The sequence below is a fragment of the Saccoglossus kowalevskii genome, chromosome 16, assembly GCF_978046115.1.
Source record: "Saccoglossus kowalevskii chromosome 16, keSacKowa6.1, whole genome shotgun sequence".
Taxonomy (NCBI): Eukaryota; Metazoa; Hemichordata; class Enteropneusta; family Harrimaniidae; genus Saccoglossus; species Saccoglossus kowalevskii.
This window is the reverse complement of record NC_140656.1, coordinates 10,773,222-10,795,843: the sequence shown is the minus strand read 5'-3', so window position 1 is coordinate 10,795,843 and position 22,622 is coordinate 10,773,222. Positions and strand designations below refer to the sequence as shown.

The window sequence follows — 22,622 nt, the reverse complement described above, 5'->3', positions numbered from 1 at the left end:
GGTGAAAATCCAATATGCTGTATGCTCCAAAATTATCGACATAGGCCAACGACCCTTTCCACACCTGCAATTGTGTTTATTCCATTTCACTGGAAGATTTTTTGAAAACAAAGTGGTATTTTAAAATATACACACTACATCAGATTTCAGCAAGTTTAAAATTGTAATATTTACTAAAATACCGTAAAAACTCGATTAATTCGCGGTAGTAAAAATAATTATTTTTTCAAGTGCACGAATTAATAGCGTAAAAACGGAAATTATTGGTTTTTGGTGCGCGAATTAAAAGAGTAATTTTAGATCGATTCAAAAAGGAGCTGTTTTCATAAATTTATTAGTGATTTGTTTTGTTTTCCAATGAACACGATTACAGGACGTTTTTTTAGTGCCTCTGAGACTCGTGGCTAGCGATATTCATGGCGTATAGTCGGGCAGAGAACACGCACTGCGTCAAGGACCACGCACCATGTTACACTTGAAATGAAACAGTGAAATGGCAAAGGTACGCAAACAAATGATGAGCACGTGGCTACAAAGTAGCCGTCTGGCTGCACTGCCTTTTTTTATTTTTCTAGGCATCGCCCGGGCGATGTTATGGCAGGTATTAGGAAGTCCATCTTGTCTGGAAAAATAACCCTGCGTTGATAAAAATGATGTCAAGAAATGTTTAGAAAAAATAATGTTTCGCGTTGACCAAATATAATCATGCAAAGTATAAATTCAAAGTGTTTCAATACATTAGTGAGAAGTCGCATTTTACGTGAACAAAAACATGCACTAAGAAGGAAAAGCAAGCCAAAGTCGAAACTGGGTGCATCATGGACATGACACAACACACGCTGCGACAACTGAGTGATCAGCGACATCATTTTGGGACGCAATTGAACTTCAAGTACTTCTTTGCGAAACTTTCTGCGCGGCGATGCTGACATCAAGTGTGTGTTGGCCGAAGTTTGACCCCCAAGTCACGCGCTGAACTGGCGCGTTACCTTAGCAACCTTTTTCTTTCGTGCCCCGCGCGTCAATCTAGTAAAATTGTTATCATATCCGAAGGTACTGTAATTACGCAACTTGTATGCAACTCTGTACTGGCTTTGAATATATCAACGTCGTTTACTTAGTGCACTGCTTTTCTAATTACGCAAATTTGTTTACAATATTGTACCGGCTCTGAATATTTCAACTTCGTAATGTATTGTTTTCATGATAATTAGTTTTTTTTTTAACCACGCGTTTGAATTACGTGCGGCATTGGGCAATGACCTCCAGAGTTCATGCACTGATATTTAAATTCGGGCCACCCAGCTTGACGCAAATCAATATAGTTACCGGTACTTGTCATTTGTTCAAAAAATCTTTCAACTCTCACAAATACCATGAACGCGAAGAGTTAACTAGGGGTTAAATGAAATGGAACATCTTTCTTGGACAAAAAATACGTCAGTACCAAATTATGTGTACAAGGTTAGATCAGTCTGGTTAGATTTATAGAACGTACTAGTACATGACCGCTTAACTCTGTGTTTTTTACCGAATCCGGTATAATGAAAAGGTGACACGAGGTCAATCGCCCGACCAATCAAAAAAGTCAATTTACGCACCATAGGACTTCGGCTGATACCCCGCCCATGGGCGATGTTTCAAATAGTGGGCGATGTTTTGGTCCACACATTGCCTGACTGAACTGAATGTACTGCATGCATACCCGTACAACCATTACCCGGTATGTCATCTAACCTGGAATTCTTTTCAGATAAAATAGCCTCAGCCATGTGACTATTACTACATTGTTTTTCTTAGCCAATGACCAACTTGTTTTATAGTCTCTTTGTAAACCTTGAAAAGATGACATGACAAATCAGAAAATTGTTCAAATTCATGTGGCGAATTATAATAATAATAATCATATTTATTGCATCTTTAGAAATACAATATTTCTATCAGTACAATAGCAATAAAAGTATAACAAAGTATAATAATGATGAAATAAAGAAAGAAAAAAATATTATAATTATATGCTATTATAACATACACACACTTAACTTAGGTTTTTTCCAATCTTTAATTTATCTTACTGTGATGACATATGTTTTGAAATGAATAATTCATATATATATAGTTTGAAATTACATTTAACATAATTTATTGTAGCCTAGGCAAATCTAAATATAATTCTCAGTTGGTGACTGGTGAAGAGTTAACTGTGGCTCAGTCAAGAAACTTTGCTTCTTATATAATGCTTGGTATATGAATTTCAATATAGATGTAGAATGTTACATTATACATGACTTAATTTTAATTGGAATTTCATTTTGCTAGAAATAATATGGACTGTTGCCTTTGAAGAATTTTCACTGACTTGTAGTTAATCATTTGTTCTTTATTACTTAGAATAGAGAAAATCAAAAATGGAAAAAAAAAAATACTTTTTAGTAAAAAATACGATGTAACACAATCTAGACATGTTTTTTTCAATTTATTATGCTATGCCTAAACTTTGACATCGTAGTGGTTGTTGAATGTGATGATAGAATGGAGTATTATTAAAATAAAAACTACTGCTCTTAAAAAATTAAAAAATTAACTTGGATTTTGTAGCTCTTTGGACTAATTGAAATTAGACCGTGATGTGAATCAGTTGCTTCTATATCCTTATTCACCACAACATTTCTAGCCTTGTACATATTAAGTGCACCATGTATACAATTAATTACTTTCAAATCAAATAAAAAAAATACACACAAATCAAATTTAAAATGTATTTATTATTTTTTTCCATAAAATCAAATATTATAAAAGGGTTAACTATTCACTGGGTTTTAATTTTGCTTATTTCGCTGTCTGCAAAATGCGCTAAATTAACCCAGGGAATATGTAAAATTTAGCATAGAACACATTATCTAAATGATAAAACTGTGTATTTAAAACCCACTGATCATGCCTGAAATGGTAAATCAGCGAAATTTAAACCCTGTGAAAATTAGTCATTTTACAGTATAAAATACTTCCATCAAATATAAGTTACCACCAAAACAAAGAATATATGCAAACCAAATTAAATCTACATGTATTTATACAAATCAAAGGTAAAATACATACATCTCAAAAACTGAATACTTAAAACTCAAATTTACTGGTAAAATGTGTCAAAATCATATATTTGATAGCAACAAATAAAATGCATACAAATGGCTTCTTCTCCATAATGTCACAGTTTTAGTAGCAACAATCGTGTAACTGCTGAATAACTATTCCTTATTTGACATTAGTGTTATCAATGTAATATACTAGACTCAGTAGACATGTGACCGACATTACATAAAAGTCTGACCTTATGGTTAACCCAGATACTGTTCAAATGACAGATATTATACGCTGACTGTAATGTGACAGTAAATATTAGAAAAGTCGTTTCAGGAAAAATATGGTGATTGTTAGTGTATACAATAGACTACCGCTAGTAGTACCGGATTCGGCTGATACCCCGCCCATGGGCGATGTTTCAAATAGTGGGCGATGTTTTGGTTCGCACATTGCCTGACTGAACCAACAAACATTTTTACAGACCCTAATTTTCCCGTCCGACATCTTGTATCGAGCATGCTATTTCAAATATGACGCTAAAATAATTCACTGTGAAGCCGAAAAGTATTAAAAACTTCAATAAAACCAATGCTGTAAACGAATTGTTGTTGCGTATTATTACACTCGAATAAAGTCTACGCTTGAAAAGAATGTTATTTACGAAGTTTAAAATATCCAAGCCTTCCTGGTTCGAGCCTCTTGGTTGTTATCAGTAATGTTTAATCTTTGTCTGTATCGCATTCCAGACAAAATGTCGGTAAACAAGAAATGGGCGAACTAAAATGTCTCCTGCGTTTCACATGCGACATGATTATTAAAAAACAGAGTTAAGCGATCATGTACGTTCTATAAAGCTAACCTTGTACACATAATCTTGTACTGACGTGTTTTTTCTCCAAAAAAGACGTTCTCTTTCAGTTAACCCCCAGTTAGCTCTTCGCGTTCATGGTATTTGTGAGAGTTGAAAGATTTTTTGAACACATGACAAGTAACTATATTGATTTACGTACGTTACGTCATGTATGTTCTATAAAGCTAACCTTCTACACATAATCTTGTACTGACGTGTTTTTTTCTCCAAAAAAGACGTTCTCTTTCAGTTAACCCCCAGTTAGCTCTTCGCGTTCATGATATTTGTGAGAGTTGAAAGATTTTTTGAACACATAACAAGTAACTATATTGATTTACGTACGTTACGTCATGTATGTTCTATAAAGCTAACCTTCTACACATAATCTTGTACTGACGTGTTTTTTCTCCAAAAAAAACGTTCTCTTTCAGTTAACCCCCAGTTAGCTCTTCGCGTTCATGGTATTTGTGAGAGTTGAAAGATTTTTTGAACACATGACAAGTAACTATATTGATTTGCGTCAAGCTGGGTGGCCCGAATTTAAATATCAGTGCGTGAACTCAAACGCGTGATTATCAGAGTTCAGTCGAAATGTACGTGAATATTGCGATCGAAGTGCGCTGTCCAGAGTTTATTATATTATAGTAAAATTTAACTTGACGCATGGTATGGTTTATATTACATGTTCACTTCATTTCGAATAAAAAAAATCACCATTGGAACATTGGTGAATCACAAGTATTTAAAATATTTTCTCGACTTTCCGTAGATACCCGACTACTATCATTTTTAATGATTTAAATGCGCCAATGTTTATGTTTGTGTAATTATTACGAATGCAACGCATTATCAAGTCGGTAATATTGAAATATTCACAGACCCAATACCCCGGGTCAGTGCCCTAACAATAGTAAAAATTAACTTGAGTTTGCGTAATTATCATGAAAGCAATACATTTAATACAAAGTTGAAATATTCAGAGCTGGTACAATATTGTAAACAAATTTGCGTAATTAGAAAAGCAGTGCACTAAGTAAACGACGTTGATATATTCAAAGCCAGTACAGCGTTGCATACAAGTTGCGTAATTACAGTACCGTCGGATATAATAAAAATGTTAGCAAATAACACCGAATAAACGGCAAGGTAAAGACTATGTCTAATTATAGTAAATACGTACTGCGTGCGTGACTCGAACCGGCGCTCGCGTACGGCACCTAATCGCCTAGCTTCACGCCACCACACGTCTTCCCCTCGGCCACCGGGCATCCCCAAAAAAGGATGCTTAATAACCGAGCTTATTACGTGCAGAGAACGTGAAACCCGTCCACGCGATACGCGCCACACAGCATGGCCAGAATGCGGCAAAGGCCTTCAGATCTGGCTGTAGTAGGATGGTGAAAGTAATGGTACAGCATTTTAACAGTGAATAAGTACTGAGAAATATTTTTTAAACTCATAGTTGCTGTCGACATAGGAAGTAAAGTAAGCAAATAACACCGAATAAACGGCAAGGTGAAGACTATGTCTAATTATAGTAAATACGTACTGCGTGCGTGACTCGAACCGGCGCTAGAATGTTACTAGATCGACGCGCGGACCGCAAAAGAAAAAGGTTGCTAAGGTAACGCGCCAGTTCAGCGCGTGACTTGGGGTCAAACTTCGGTCAACACACACTTGATCACCGCGCAGCAAGTTTCGCAAAGAAGTACTTGAAGTTCAATTGCGTCCCAAAATTATGTCGCTAATCACTTAGTTGTCGCAGCGTGTGTTGTGTCATGTCCATGATGCACCCAGTTTCGACTTTGACTTGCTTTTCCTTCTTAGTGCATGTTCTTGTTCACGTAAAATTCGACCTCTCACCAATGTATTAAAACACTTTGAATTTATACTTTGCATGATTATATTTGGTCAACGCGAAACATTATTTTTTCTAGACCATTTCTATCAACGCAGGGTTATTTTTTTAGACAAGATGGGCCTCGTAATATCTGCCAAAAGATCGCCCGGGTCATCTTTTGGTCCACATTTTTCTTTAAACAAGCAGCCTATCGGCTGAGATAGCTCCGCTGTTAGCAATGCACATTTCAATTAAAGAAGTGAAAACATCATTAGAAAATGAACAATATGAATAGTATCAAAGCAATCCGACTTACAGTTTTTAACAAGAAGTCGAAAATATCACTTTTTACCAAAAATTACAAAAATATTCATCAAAATAAATTAATTAGAGAATTGAAGATATCATCACAAAACGAACAAATCTGAGAGAGGTCCACATGTAGTACCTATATATGTAATATCAAAGCAATCGGACTTACAATTTTCAACAAGAAGTCGAAAATATCACTTTTTACCAAAAATGACAAAAATATTCACCAAAATTAGAGAATTGAAGATATCATCACAAAATGAACAAATCTGAGAGAGGTCCACATGTAGTACCTATATATGTAATATCAAAGCAATCGGACTCGCGGTTTTTAACAAGAAGTCAAAAATATCACTTTTTACCAAAAATGACAAAAATATTCACCAAAATTAGAGAATTGAAGATATCATCACGAAATAAACAAATCTGAGAGAGGTCCACATGTAGTACATATATATGTAGTATCAAAGCAATTGGACTTGCGGTTTTTAACAAGAAGTCGAAAATATCACTTTTCACCAAAAAATGACAAAAATATTCACCAAAATTAGAGAATTAAAGATATCATTACAAAATGAACAAATCTGAGAGAGGTCCACATGTAGTACCTATATATGTAATATCAAAGTATTTGCACTTGCGGTTTTTAACAAGAAGTCGAAAATATCAGTTTTTACCAAAAATGACAAAAATATTCACCAAAATTAGAGAATTAAAGATATCATTACAAAATGAACAAATCTGAGAGAGGTCCACATGTAGTACCTATATATGTAATATCAAAGCAATTGCACTTGCGGTTTTTAACAAGAAGTCGAAAATATCAGTTTTTACCAAAAATGACAAAAATATTCACCAAAATTAGAGAATTAAAGATATCATTACAAAATGAACAAATCTGAGAGAAATCCACATGTAGTACTTATATATGTAATATCAAAGCAATTGCACTTGCGGTTTTTAACAAGAAGTCGAAAATATCAGTTTTTACCAAAAATGACAAAAATATTCACCAAAATTAGAGAATTGAAGATATCATCACGAAATGAACAAATCTGAGAGAGGTCCACATGTAGTACCTATATATGTAGTATCAAAGCAATTGGACTTGCGGTTTTTAACAAGAAGTCGAAAATATCAGTTTTTACCAAAAATGACAAAAATATTCACCAAAATTAAAGAATTAAAGATATCATTACAAAATTAACAAATCTGAGAGAGGTCCACATGTAGTACCTATAGATGTAATATCAAAGCAATTGCACTTGCGGTTTTTAACAAGAAGTCGAAAATATAGTTTTTACCAAAAATGACAAAAATATTCACCAAAATTAGAGAATTAAAGATATCAACATGAAATGAACAAACCTAAGAGAGGTCTACCCAAGGTACATATACACCAAGTATCAAAGCATTTAGGCTTGTAGTTTTCAAGAAGAAGTCGAACAAGTAAAACATTGACACGGACGACGGACGACGACGACGGACGACGGACGACGACGACGGACGACGACGGACAATCACTCATATGATAAGCTCCGCTCGACAAAGTCGACAGCGGAGCTAAAAAATCGAATCCTCCATAAGATCGCCCAGGGCGGGGTATCAGCCGAATCCGGTAATAGAATAATGGCGGACACACGGTCGATGCAACCCTGTGGGCCAGCGACGGAAAAGCCCTCTACTAAGCTTTCCATCACGGAAATTCGAAATCGATGTGCTGACCGATGGATATTTATCGACGAACTAATAATCTTGCCCAACATCTGTAGTGTCGTGGGAACAATCTTTACCGAACCTAAACTGCTTGCTAACTGAAAGGCTGTGATGACGGAGATCATCTGCGATTGCGGCTACACCAAGTACTGATAACATAACAACTCAAACAAAATGTATATTTTTAATGTCTTCATGCAATATATTCTGAGTTATCCACTTTTTTCTGGCCCGCGAATTAATAGGATACAATTTTAAACATGTTTTTGAACGCCGCGAATTAAAAGGATACATTTAAAAATTAGCATTCGAAAATAAAATGGGTGCGCGAATTAATAGAGACCGCGAATTAATCGAGTTTTTACGGTATTCAACAAAATACTTACTGCAATCAAATTTGGCTCCACTAAATCTGTCGGTTGAATGTTTTGATGAAAAGTAGTACAAGGACGGGAACCAGCAGACAGTTTAATAGTTCAGTGACCCAAGTGAGAAAGAAATTTTCAATTGATTGAATTCTATTATGTTTTTTTATGCAATCTCTTCACCAGTTAGAATTTTAGCTCTATTTCTTTACTCCCGTGTGTGAAGCACAAAAGGGAGTCTTTGCAGCTACCCTGTCTGTATGTATGTTGCTCTTTTTGTTCCACCGTTATCTCAAGAACCACTAATCAAATTTCGATGAAACTTCGTACATAGATGCTCTGGGATAATGCACAGAGTTGATTAGGTTTTGGTAAAAATCAATGAATATTAATTACCCAATTTGCATAATAATTAGCTGATTTTTAGCTGTTCCATGACTGCTCCACTGATATCTAAAGAACCACTCATTGGATTTTGATGAAACTTGGCACATGGATACATGAATATTAATTACCTAATTTGCATAATTAATTTTCAGCTTTTGATATTTCAAGTATTAATGATCACATTTAAATGAAACCTGGTACATAGTTACTTGAGGACTGTGTAGAGACCTAATTAGTTTTTGGGTAAATATTTGTGCATATTAATCACCTTATTAGCATAATTAGTTAATTTTCAGCTTTTCACCTGATATCTCAAGTACTTATCATCACATTTCAATGAGACTTGCGACATAGATCTTCTTGGACTATGCAAAGACCTGATTAATTTTGGGGTATATAATTGTGCATATTAACTACCTAATTTGCATAATTAGTTAATTTTTTGCTGTCTCATGGCTGTTGCACTGATGTCTAAAGAACCACTCATTGGACTCTGTAAAAAGTACTTATCACATTTCAATGAACCTAGGACTATACACCATATTAGTTTTTGGTAAATATTTATGCATCTTAATCACCAAACATAATTAATACTGGTATCTCAAGTACTGATCATCACATTTGAATAAAATTTGGTACATAAATGCTCTAGGACAATAGACAGCCTGATTAATTTTGGATTAAAATCTGTTCATATTAATTCTCTAATTGGCATAATAATTAATAATTTGTTGGTTCTAATCACATTTCAATGAAACTTGGTACATAGATATTACATTACGCAGATCTTATTACTTTTACATTGTGCAGACCTTATTAAGTTTTATAGTTAAATCTGTTCATATTAGTAACCTTATTTGCATAAGCTTTTCTATCAATATCTCAAGTTCAATACTCTCAGCACACAGGAGTTCTTTCTAAGCTTTCTTTGATTTATTAATGTTTTTGAAAAGACAGTATGATTAGCGGTCTAAACAAGGGTTCATCATCACTCCAATAGACTGGCTGACGCCATTTGGTAAATAAAATTATTGTCGTGCTAACCGCTTATGGTATCTTGGGTGACAGTTTCCACACATGTTGGGGTACTGTAAAACCATTTATTTTAAGTGGGTTTTAAGTTCACAAAATTGGCAGGGAAAAAAGTTCTATTATACATCTTTGTGTGGATTTAATTTAAAGATTTTACTTATCGGCGCAAATTTAAAAAATGGTGAATAATTAATGTTTACGGTATATGAAAAAAAACATGTCAAAACAAACAATTATATTTCTGTGGGGATCTCTACAGTTTTGTTTTTGAACAGAACAAGTCAATAAACTCAACATAACACATTCACAAACTTGCATTGTCACACGCAACGTAATATTACCGTAATTGGTATAGTACAGGTGTGATGGTTCAAATACCAAAATGGCAACAGTAACAGAAAGACTTCCCTGGCGGCGATGATAAAATACGAACACGGAGCCAACAGATGAGGTTTCAACTGCTACTGGTATTATTATACTCTGCAAACATCAAGTACAATAACGCGGTAAAACTCCACTACTCCAATAACTAGATACTTAAACTCCAATACAATTCAACGAGATCTCCGATCTGATCTCAGTGCTGAACAACTTCCCTATATATACCCACACTGTCTATAACATTCTCAGTGACACGGAAGTGGTAAATAAGTCGTATGCAACATGCATACAAAATAATTACAAAATACGGAAATCTTGTTCAGCCGGTGTTTTTTATTTTTATTGTAAATTATAATGGAATAAAATAATAATGTCAGATATAATAAATAAATGCCCTGGATGAGTGTGTTTTTTATCAACACAATGGAATAAACCAGTCCCCGGAAAGTCTGCTCAATAGGATTAACCTTTTCACCATCAGACTTCCTCACCCAAATTTTTCTGCACTTTTTTTTCTTGTATCCTTCAATATTTCTGGGGAAAAACCCTAATTTTGAAGTAAACAGACAAAATTTTAGTCAATTTTCAGTGTTTACTCAAGAAATGTTATTTTTGTACCAATTGTCTGAAGGAAAGTGCAGACTATAAATGGAACTATTTTGTGATGAAGAAGGATTTGGTGGTGAAAAGGTTAACCATTTGAACACCATAAATTTTCCCACCCAAACGTTATACATATTTGCTATATTTTTTTTTTTTTGTGTTTTTTTTGGACAAAATTTGGATTACAGTTTCTTGATCAACAATTTCAAGAAGTACGGGGAAAAAAAAAAAGTATGCAGGTTTACATTATTAAAGGTGACAATTTCAACTACGGTGTCAAAGCACGGTTAATAACAATAGCTATAGTAATATAAATATATTTGCTTTATATAGAAGCAATACTCTTAAACCATAAATGTTCTGTTCGAACAGGTGATTGCCATGTTGCTATATTTACGATACCACAGAAATAGCCACCATATTGGCACCCAAACATAATCAAAATATGGTCAGATATTTTGAACACAAAGTTCTGTAACAATTTGTCTGAGAAATTATCTAAATGAGTTGATGCATTTTAAAGGTTGTCTATCAATTTATTCAAATAATTCATTATCGTGGAATAAATAAATTTATAACAGAAGAGGAAGATAAATATATTGCTATGACAACCATCTGTAATATTATAGGATATCCAACACTGGAACTTACACTGAAATGTACTGTAGAATGTTATATATTTTCATTGAATTTATTTACAATGAAAAAAACACCCTTTGGTACATTGATTTTGAAGAGTTTATTCGTGGGAAGCTTCTTGAAATGTAGAAAAAACATTTTCATTGAAATTTATGGTCACAGCTTTTGGTTAATTTCAAGCCAAAATGAAGTCATCATTGTATTCTATCCCATAATATTATAGCAGAAGTCAGTTCAGAATAAAAATTGGAGCGATATAATTCTGAAATAAATAAAACGAGTTTTACCAAAAACACAAAAAACAGACTAAAATGAATTTGTAGTATTAATGTCTCGCAAAAAAAAATGTCTCTGGTCAAACTTTTTTTCAAAAATGGGATGAAACAATTTTTGTTGTTGCTGAAATATTTTAGGTTTCATTATTTCGTCAACAGAATGGCCTTTTTTTAGTAATGTACACGCTGATCAGAAACATATTTTTTTTTTTTTTTATTAAAGCCTGATCAGATTTTGGTGTACACAGATAGGATATTAAGCGTCCAACATATTTTGCGCATGTCGCATCTCAGCCACACAGGCTGTATGGTCAAACAGAATGAACATGTGACACACCACATTCACATGGCAGTTAGAAATAAACACTGGGTAAGCGTAGAATGTTGACACGAAGCGATTCTCTATTTCTGAAATGCATCATTCAAATCCTCTATTATTAACAGATGTAGAAATACAAATGAATCAGAATCAATCTGAATGTGGTGTGTCACATGACATCAAATCAACCACTCTGTATTACAAAAAAATCTAGTTTAACCAAGAAGAGTTTAATCATATCAAGCTACACTATTCAGATTTTTCATTAAAACTATATAAAAGTCTAGCTATTTGATTGCGCTGAATTTGTGACCATAACATACTGGTACAAGATGTGATGCAATTGGTAGTAATGAAATCTTATAGTTGCGTTCATGCAGCTTTTCAGCATGGGCTAAAAGGTCATATATGTTAGCCTGTACAAAGAAATACACGCATGAATGAGAACTAAGAAAGGGTTAGACCTTAGAACCGACTTGCAAAGTGTGTGAACAGCCAGCTTCGATAAAGCAGCTTCTAAGATATTTGGCAATATCTTATATAAAGACAGTACACGGTCTGCTACGTGTCTGTCGACACTCGCTGTACCATATTCGTGAAGAATTTGCGGCATCGCAAAAATGACATAATATATTTGTAGCATACTAAATAATTAAAATATTTTGACCATAGAAAAATTTACGTAAACGCATGTGCGACTAATAGAACAAATACGATATTCATAGAAAATAGACTTATTCCTGTTATTCTGCAACTTGTGTTTTTGCATTTTTTTGTTATTGTATGTTGTAACCATAGAGCTAAAATGTATATCTCCCTGGTAACAGAACTGATTGACAAGTTTAGCAATTTTAGTACCCAGAATTATTAAAGTTTGGAACGTCCCTTAGTTCGTACCACAGTTGGTCCTTCCTGTACGTGGACACAACTAGGTCTAAGCCAGCATGCAAACATATGGTAATTAGCGTAATAAAGTCCTAATCAACACTAAAGTGTAGTCTGAAGACAGCCAGTCTGAGGTAGAGAATTTGTGTTCTGAATAATATATATTATAATATGTAGTATTAAGATATACCATCTCAGCAACAGAATTGTTTGTTTGATCATTTGTGAATCTAATAATTGTAAATAAAATACAACTATCAGATTTAGTGATGGTACAACGCAGTGTTTCTGGTAACCACTAGCAACTGGTTTCAATTTAGTGGATCTGTCAGGATACTGTAAAGATACCATATTGCTGACATTTAACCTTTTCACCACCAGACTTTCTCCCCCAAATTTTTCTGCACTTTTTTCTTATATTCTTCAATATTTCTGGAAATAACCCTAATTTTGGAGCCAACATAACATTTGAGTAAATTTTCAGCTTTTACTCAAAACATTTGGCTATTTTTGTGCCAATCTTCTGAAGAAAAGCGTAGACTATTTTGTGAATTTGTGATGAAAAGAGGGGCTGGTGGTGAAATGTTAATGTTCTGTGTGGTCAGTAAATACTGCCACCAATGTACAACAGAGTGGATCTGAATATTGCACAATCGTATGAGCTTCCGATAAAGAAATATAATTCTATTACCTAACAACATTGATACTCTGAGAACAAATTAAGAGGGCATGATTTAAATATCAGTAACAAGTAGGTAGGGAATCTTTAAATTTTTTCCAATCAAATCCCACCAAACCCCCTAACAACGTTCAAATGATTGTACCCTTATATAATTGTCCCAATGCATCATGGGAATGGCTGGAATGCCTGTATGTAGTGTGAGTGTGGAATGTAGTGTCTGTGTGTTTTTTGAGAACCCATTATTTTATAATAAATGAATTAATTTAAGTTTGTCACTTTGTCTCGAAGTAAACATGGCAAGTTCAGTAAACATGGGAAAACAATTACACATAAAGCCGATTTCCTGTAAATTCCATCTTATCTTATCTTTTGCACAAGGTGTCCAATCCTTCGATGATTTTTGTGGAAAATCTTGCGTGAATACATGGCACCAGTGTTTGGCTGATACATATGTGACAAAACTGAATTCACACGTCATCGTTACGAACACGTCATTAGCATGTACACGTCCTTGGCACGCACACGTCATTGGTATGCACACGTCTTCAATGAGGTACATTTCACCTGTTAATTCAGCCTTGGGTTCTCATCCATCCGCAATATTATTCAAGTTAGTAAAGAACTAAATAAAAACGTCTTTTTCCATTCAAGGATGTAAGTCTCTATGACAACATAAACAAGACAAATTAGAAACTGGTCAACTCGCAATTTTCATATATTTTTTTTAAAAAAACATCATCCATCCTGATGAAGAGATTCAGTGGAAGGAAAGCTTTTCCTCATCGTTACCACTTCTTGGCAAAATCAGTGATTCTAGCAAGCCAAAATGGTTTATTCGGTCAAGCCAATCAGGGTAAGTATAGTTTGTTTGGTCAAGCCCCAAATGTCTGCATTTTTCACACAACACAACATTTTATATAATTCATCAGCTCCAGAAGCTCAATTTCTTTCTCCTAGTGCCCGGCGTTATAGTACTATTGCTCTTATCTTCATCTAACTTCTTTTGCATCCTGTTGCCTAGTAACGATTCCATGTCAACCTAGCAACAGATAATAGACAAAAAAGAAAAACATTGTTTTATAAACTGATCCAGTACAAAAGTTTTCTTGAGCAGCTCAGTTATGTATACAAAAACAAGTCATTGTCAATGACACGTCCCCGTTCCGTTCATATTTGAGTGACATATACATTCAAAGCAGATCATGACCGAAATGCACCTGCATATGTACAACACATTGTACTAAATCTGAACAAAATCTATCCATGCATGACTGAGATTCGGTTCCGGAATTGTGAAAATACGTGATTTTGATGCATTTTCGGCCTTAAAATGGCCATCATTCAGCTATTGTTAAGCGGATCATGAAACAAATGCACATATCTATTTGTGACATAATGTACCATGTGTGTGTGAAGTTTGAACTTGATCAATCCAGACATGTCTCGGATACAGATCCAGAACTGAATTCTTTAACAAAATGGCCGCCATTCAGCCATTTCGAACTTGATCCGAAAAAAAAAAATGACGTGCATCAAGGTCCTATTATGTTTAATGTATGTACCAAATTTGAACGAAATCCGTCCATGCATAACTGAGATCCGGGTCCGGAATAGTGAAAATGTGCGATTTCAATGCATTTTCGGCCTTAAAGCGGCCCCCATTTGGCTATCGTTAATGAGATCATGAAACAAATGCACATACATATTTGTGACATGATGTACCTTGTGTGTGTGAAGTTTGAACTCGATCAATCCAGACATGCCTTGGATACGGATCCAGAACTGAATTCTTTAAAACAAAATGGCCGCCAGTCGGCCATTTCGAACTTGATCCGGAAAAAAAAAAGACGTGCATCAAGGTCCTATTATGTTTAATGTATGTACCAAATTTGAACGAAATCCGTCCATGCATAACTGAGATCCGGGTCCGGAATGGTGAAAATGTGCGATTTCAATGCATTTTCGGCCTTAAAGCGGCCGCCATTTGGCTATCGTTAATGAGATCATGAAAAAAATGCACATACATATTTGTGACATGATGTATCTTGTGTGTGAAGTTTGAACTCGATCAATCCAAGCATGTCTCAGATATGGATCCAGAACTGAATTCTTTAAAATAAAATGGCCGCCAGTCGGCCATTTCAAACCAGATCCAAAAAAAAAAATGACGTGCATCAAGATCCTATTATGTTTAATGTATGTACCAAATTTGAACAAAATCCGTCCATGCATAATTGAGATCCGGGTCCGGAATGGTGAAAATGTGCGATTTTGATGCATTTTCGGCCTTAAAATGGCCGCTATTCGGCTATCGTTAATCGGATCATGAAAAAAATGCATGTGCATATGTCCCATATAATGTGTGATGTATGAGTGAAGTTTGAACTTAATCGGTCCATGCATGTTCGAGATACAGGTACGCACGGACGCACGCACGGACGGACGGACGCACACAGGGCAAAACATAAGTCCCCGTTTTCGGACTACGTCCGAACGGGGACTAAAAAAAATCATTCTATTATGCAAATGAGTTGTTTCCATGGGAACTGAGAAAACATACCTGCCATTGGTCCAGCTGCTGTGATAGTTCTATTTTCTGTTGAATAGCTTCAAGTAGCTGACTATCGAGATTCATCATATCAATCTTGGATCTCGTCAACTGCAACTCCACAGCATTTTTCCTGCGTAACCAAGTAATAGGCATGAATTGATGACATCACAAAATTGTAGATTATGCAGCAGATAACCAAACAAGTTGATAACGCTGAATTTCAGCACTCATTACCGATTTTTTTTTCCCGTTGAACAATCAATACTATGACAGAACCACTATATGTGCCAACAGTACAAATAGCAGGTGGACTGAAAACTTACTTGGCTATTGCTCCATCTCTTTGAACTCTTGCTTGTCTTACATCTTCTTCTCGCTTAATTATATCTTCTTGGTGTTGTTGTTCTGATAAAAGTCTTTCTCGTTGAAGGACATCCACCTCTCTTTCCGTATCATGCAACTGTGTAGATGTCACATATTGAAAACAAATTAGACAATATAGCGACGATGGGATCAATTCATTACAAGATGTTTATGAAAAGAAAAACATATACTGACTAAATTTTTGTTTCTTGTTTATTTACAGACACAATATAACAAGCATGGTGATGATCAATAGACCAAATTTCTTTTTCAAAATCATGAACCTCACAAAAAACTTTTCAGCTGAAAATTTGTGCAAATTCTGTAATTATGCCTAAAAATAGATTTCTACAAGTTGTGAGATGTGAATATAAACAGAAATGTTTTTTATCAATTTTAATTTTCACAAAATTACACATTATTTGGGTTTTCGATTAAAAATTGTTCAATCATTCTGATTAGATTATGAGAAAAACAATGTATTAGGAGGTAAACAAAAATACAATAATGACTTCTACCAACTGGATAATTTCAAAGCAATTACAATTAATTCTTTAAATTTTAATATTAACCTATAGTCTGGTGAAAGCCTCTACGAATAACCGAAATGAATCGGTAAAAAAATGGCATCCACAAGCAATGTAACAAAGATTCTGAATCAACAATAACTGAACAGCATGACAAAACATGATTTGACACTTTGCATAATATTAAAATAATTTTTGCATTCACAATTAGCATAATGAATAGGTAACTATTTGCATAAATAACTAAATTTGCATAAATTAAACAGAAAACTATATACAAGGTGTTACAGGAGTACACATTATAAACATGAACACCATAGAGTATGCAGTCTCTATAGAAATGGCAAGACAATCTTATGATAGATGGCATGGACAGACAATAGGATGGATAGCCACTAAATGAAATGATTTCAAATATATGACATGTTTATTTGCAGCGAGCCCTGTATTGTGATAGTTTTCTGTTGCCGACCACTGACCTAGCCTAGTGTTTTGATATCGACCTCTGACCCTACCTAGTGTTTTGTTGCCTACCTCTGACCCTGCCTAGCGTTCCGTTGCCGACCTCTGACCTTGCCTAGTGTTCCGTTGCCGACCTCTGACCTTGCCTAGTGTTTCGTTGTGGACCTCTGACCTTGCCTAGTGTTTCGTTGTGGACCTATGACCTTGCCTAGTGTTTTGTTGCCAACCTCTGATCTTGTAGAGTGTTTTGTTATCAACCTCTGACCTTGCCTAGTGTTTTGTTGCCAACCTCTGACCATGTCTAGTGTCTCGCTATGCTTCACTAATTTGTCATGTTCTTTTCTTAGTGTTTACTTGTCGACCATAATCTTGCCAGAGTTTTAGTTGATACTAATCTTGCCTAGTGTTAGATTGTCAACCCTAACCCTGTCTGTTGTTTAGTTGTCAACCCTAACCTTTTTTTGGTGGAAAGTGACACGACTCTGATAAAATTGCGCTATTCGTAGGAACAGTGAGTGTTAATTATTCAAAATGGCAAAGACTAGTAGTATGTTTAACATGATATAGTCATTGTGGTTACTTTTCATTGTTCGTTCAAAATCAATGTCAACTTTCCACCTGGGAATTTAATGAAAGGAGTATTTTGTTGATTTTTCACAACTTAAAATTCAAATTAGTAATTAATACAAACGAGCCCATATGAATAAACCTTTGAGGGTTAATGAACAATAACCAGTTTACAACATTCCAACTTTCATGCAATGAGTTTTGTGGTATATTAATATATAAATAGGATGCAAAAATGGCATTACCTGAGGAAGGCAGTTATCGGCCACTGATTGCCTTGCCTGAGTATAGAGAATACAGTCAATTGATCACGGGGACGATGGATCGGGGAAGAAAAAAAAACAAAAAAAAACAACAAGACAAGCACATTAGTGACAGTATTAGTGAGTAAACATGCATTAAATTATACCCAAGGAGAAAACATGCAAAAACACGTAATAGCTGAGAAACTGGAACGGCGGGGATATTATAAACTATTCATTCTCTAATTGAATCTTCAATAGAACTTATGCATGACCTTTGAAAGTTCATACATCCTGGTACTTTCTGGAAGTACAAATTCAACTTAACCACGCCCACCTTCCCAAAGGTAGCAGAATTATGTTCAAAAACAGTTGAACATGACAAAAATTAACCAATTAATTAAAAGTTATTGCGGTTTAAGAGCAAAAACATCCTCAAGTACCAGGATGTGTGACCTTGTTTCTCGTTTTCAGAGGGCAAGAAACTGTCAGTTCACAGATATAATAATTTCTTATTCTCTACAAAAAAAAACTTAAAAAGTTTACGACAAACACCGGCAATTATACATCATAGAAATAATTTCGTGAGTGCGTTTGGAAAAATATTTCAATGTAAACTGTAAACACGTTGTGTGCTGATGAAATAAGGTGATACACAGTATTTATTTAAATAAGGCGATTAAATGAGGCCTCAGCCTGACACAATAATCGGGAGAGTACAATAGGCACACAGCGCGTGTTCGTGTTTGCACAAATATTTGTGGTTGTCAGACAACACACTCAGAATACACATAAACCATATTTGATCTATTAGAGGTGCATCACCAATAGAAGCGCAGATAAACCCAAAATTGCAATTGCTGTATACTGAACTATTACATTGTTTTTTATTTTGACCATAGAAACACTTATAATTTAATTTACGTCAGCGTTAATATAGTGGATATGGTATAAGAAATGCATCTCTAATAGAAGTACACATAAAAATTTTCTGATCATTAAATTGATTTATTATGAACATAATTACACCTGTAATTTACATAAATTTAAATAATACAGCAAATATGATAATGTAATTACTCTTAGAAATATAAAGATTACATAATCGCATATGGTAATGGTAATTTTATGAAGATGTTACCACAAATATTTCACATGTTGACAGCATTTAGCCTTTCCACCACCAGACTTTATCGCCCAAATTTGTCTGCACTTTTTTTTTTATATTCTTCAATAATTTTGGAGCCAACAGACAAAATTTTTGTCAATTTTAGGTTTTTACTCAAGAAATGTTATTTTTGTACCAATTGTCTGAAGGAAAGTGCAGACTATAAACGGAACTATTTTGTGATGAAGAAGGATCTGGTGATGAAAAGGTTAACCATTTGAACACCATAAATTTTCCCACTTAAACGTTATACATATTTTGTATATTTTTTTTTTGTTTCTCTTGGACAAAATTTAGATAGTTTCTTAATCAACAACAAATTTGTGTCAACTTTCAGTTTTTACTCAAAAAAATTTGGCTATTTTTGTCCCAATCTTCTGAAGGAAAGTGCAGACTATAAACAGGACTATTTTGTAAATTTGTGATGAAAAGAGAGAACTGGTGGCGAGAAGGATGGAGAGTGTCTCCTGGAATGTCTGAGTAAAATCAAACCATCTTGGTTGAACACAATGTGATACATAACAGATTTCTAATTCAATCCTACCTTACAGGACATCACTTCAAGTTCATCAGTTTTTCTTTGTAATTCACCATTTTGTTGGTTTATTTTGGTTTTCAGTTTCTCCATGTGATCCTGTGTGCTCTGTAAATTGACCTCCAAAAACTGTATTTTACTCTCCAGCTCCGCCAAATCAGATTTGGTTTTCTGCATGCTGTAACCACTGAGAGAACTGGCAGTCTGAACAAAACAAAAACAAAGGTGTTCTCTTTACTGACAAGAAGGAAGAAGTTAAGTCATTAAAGCAATATATCCACCCTGAATTTATGTCAGTAAGGTTGAGATGAAAATAAAAAAAATCCTGAATAATTTCACAGTGAACAGTTTAACCTTTTCACCACCCAAATCTTCCTCTCCAAATTTTTCTACACTTTTTTCTTATATTCTTCAATTTTTCTGGAAATGAACCCTAATTTTGGAGTAAACAGACAAAATTTGATTCAATTTTCAGTTTTTACTACAAAAATTTGGCTATTTTTGTCCCAATCTTCTGAAGTAATGTGCAGACTATTTTGTGAATTTGTGACGAAAAGAAAGAACTGGTGATGCAAAGGTTAGTTATTTACACTGCATATTGTTGTAGAAACTCCCATAATCTATATCACTCCTATAATCTATGTAAGTCCTCTCAAAATCACTGTAAAATCTCCAAAATTTCACATACTCTAAAAATTCAACCACCGGATAATGAAATTGTGCTGTTTTTAGTTCTCTAAAATTATGTTCACCTCAAATTGCTTTCTAGGACCAATGGTTCCACTCTAATTCAGGCTTTAATTAATGAAAACGAAAATTGTTGAACAGATGGTATGTGATTTTAGGGACAGTGGAAAATTAAAACATCACATAAACTGTCATCTACTATCATGGGCGTACACACAAAAATGACTTACTTTTTCCATAATCCTTATCTGCAGATACGTGTATTACTCACCGATAACATTAACTGTTTTTGCATTACTTGGTGAACTATGGACTGTATCTGTTGAATAATGTCTCTCAATTCCTCTGTCTCATTCTCATCAGCTTCTTCCTCATTATCATATTTATCACTTGTTTTGGCCCTCTTTGCTGATGGGTTCGTGTCATCTTCGACACCACATATGATGACAACAAAATGTTGTTTCAGATCTTTCAGTATTTCTCTCAAATGTTGGCACGATTCTTCAATATTAAGTTTCATCTGAATAATACATCAAATTTATTCTCATTATAAACAAAAAATGACAGAGGTAATTGGGATGTGTGGGACTACAATCAAACAAACAAACATTGATCAGAATAATAAAAACTTAAATACCTCTTGGTTTATGGCTTGAAGCTGCTCTGTTTCAAAGTCCACCGGTGTTTCAGTTGGTCCTTGGCTCATCGCCATGACAACATCATCATATTCTTCATCACTTTCAATATCATCAATGCTGTACCTTTGATGAGTTGACATCGAAGCAATATCTGTCGTATCCATGGTGAATTGTTGGTCATCCAGTTCTTCAAACAAAGAAGGGCTATCGGTATGCTGAGCCAGTTCATCAAATAAAGAGGGACTATCCGTGTGTTGGTGCAAGGTCTGCTGGGATAGTTCCTCAACCCTGTCTTGTAAATGGCTGTTCATAGTACGAAGCTCATCAATTTCAGAATCTTTATTAAAGACCTTTAAAAACAATTTAAATTATTGTGTCAGTACCGTAAATAAAATGTCCTCTCAAAATTCCCCCCATCATTTTTCATCAGTTTAACATTTTTTACCACCAGACCAGTACCTTTTGTTTCTGTATTTTAAATTAAATGTCTTTTTATTTTTCACTCAAGCAAAATATAAGCTTTTCCGTCCATTATTTTATTCAAATTACTACCATCAGTATTTTATCAATGTATTTTTGACCATTATAGCTTACGTATTGTTTACGCTTTGTTTGAGAAAAAAACACAAATTTTGAATAAACAATATTAATCAGTAAAGCACTACCGGTAAATGTAATTGCTATTCCAAGGTTTTATTAAGAGCAACATGGCCGCAAACTTACGTACTTATGTCAATAATTGTGTCTCAACATCATAACAAATTTTAGAAATTCAGACAAAGCATAGGAGGGCAGAACCAACATGCATAAACGGGGACTGACACAACAGATGAACGGAGAGTAAGTTTTATAAACGAGAAAGCTACAATGTGCATTGCATGATGTACAGCCACACATTTTATCTTCAGAACAGATTTTATGTGTCATGAATTCCCTCACAATTTGATAATCATAATTATGAATGGTAAATAAAACCTAAAAGCCCCAAACACAGTTGTCAATACTTAACATTAGTACCTGTATTTGTGTTTCTCTAAGTTGCCTATCTAACATCATGACTCTATCATTAGTTTCTTCCAAATTGTTCTCCAAAGCATCTCTTTCTTCAACCACGGCATTCAAACGTTTTTCCAACTCGCACTTCCTGTCTGTCAGCAACTGAATCTGGAATATACAAATAATGAAATTTAAGTGTTATCGAATAAGATGGGAAATAATAAAATAACTTATCTTTCATAGGCGCATCAGAAAAGTATAGTCTCCTGGGAATTCAGGTTTTCCGTAGTCATTGATGCCTATTCAAGAGTCTGATGTGGCCAGCATGAATGGGTAAATTTCATTTCAACAATGCTTTTTAAGTTTATCTTTTAAAATCAACTAATTTGTTGGTATAAAAAAAATTATATTGTTTTTTCAAAATGAAAGCCAAAAAGATCATACTACAACATAGGTAAATCTCTTCCATGCTGTGTTTGCCATCCAGTCGCTGAACTTTCATTAACATGTTTAAAT

The 22,622-nt window shown here is 34.5% G+C and overlaps 1 protein-coding gene across 2 annotated transcripts in view; it reads right to left on the bottom strand.

The window, feature by feature from the left end:
* Positions 1-10,033: 10,033 nt before the first annotated feature.
* Positions 10,034-22,622, bottom strand: part of LOC100367615 (BICD family-like cargo adapter 1) — a 39,471-nt gene continuing 26,882 nt past the window's right edge. The window contains exons 4-11 of one of the 2 annotated variants that reach the window (XM_006815675.3): positions 22,128-22,274; positions 21,110-21,460; positions 20,744-20,992; positions 19,795-19,989; positions 18,086-18,121; positions 16,245-16,381; positions 15,931-16,051; positions 10,034-14,409 (exon numbers count right to left, since the gene is read on the bottom strand). In XM_006815675.3, coding sequence (XP_006815738.1) covers positions 14,296-14,409; positions 15,931-16,051; positions 16,245-16,381; positions 18,086-18,121; positions 19,795-19,989; positions 20,744-20,992; positions 21,110-21,460; positions 22,128-22,274 — 1,350 coding nt within the window. In that variant the 3' untranslated portion in view covers positions 10,034-14,295. The remainder of the gene's footprint in view (positions 14,410-15,930; positions 16,052-16,244; positions 16,382-18,085; positions 18,122-19,794; positions 19,990-20,743; positions 20,993-21,109; positions 21,461-22,127; positions 22,275-22,622) is intronic. The other variant, XM_085491021.1, reaches the window with a different exon arrangement.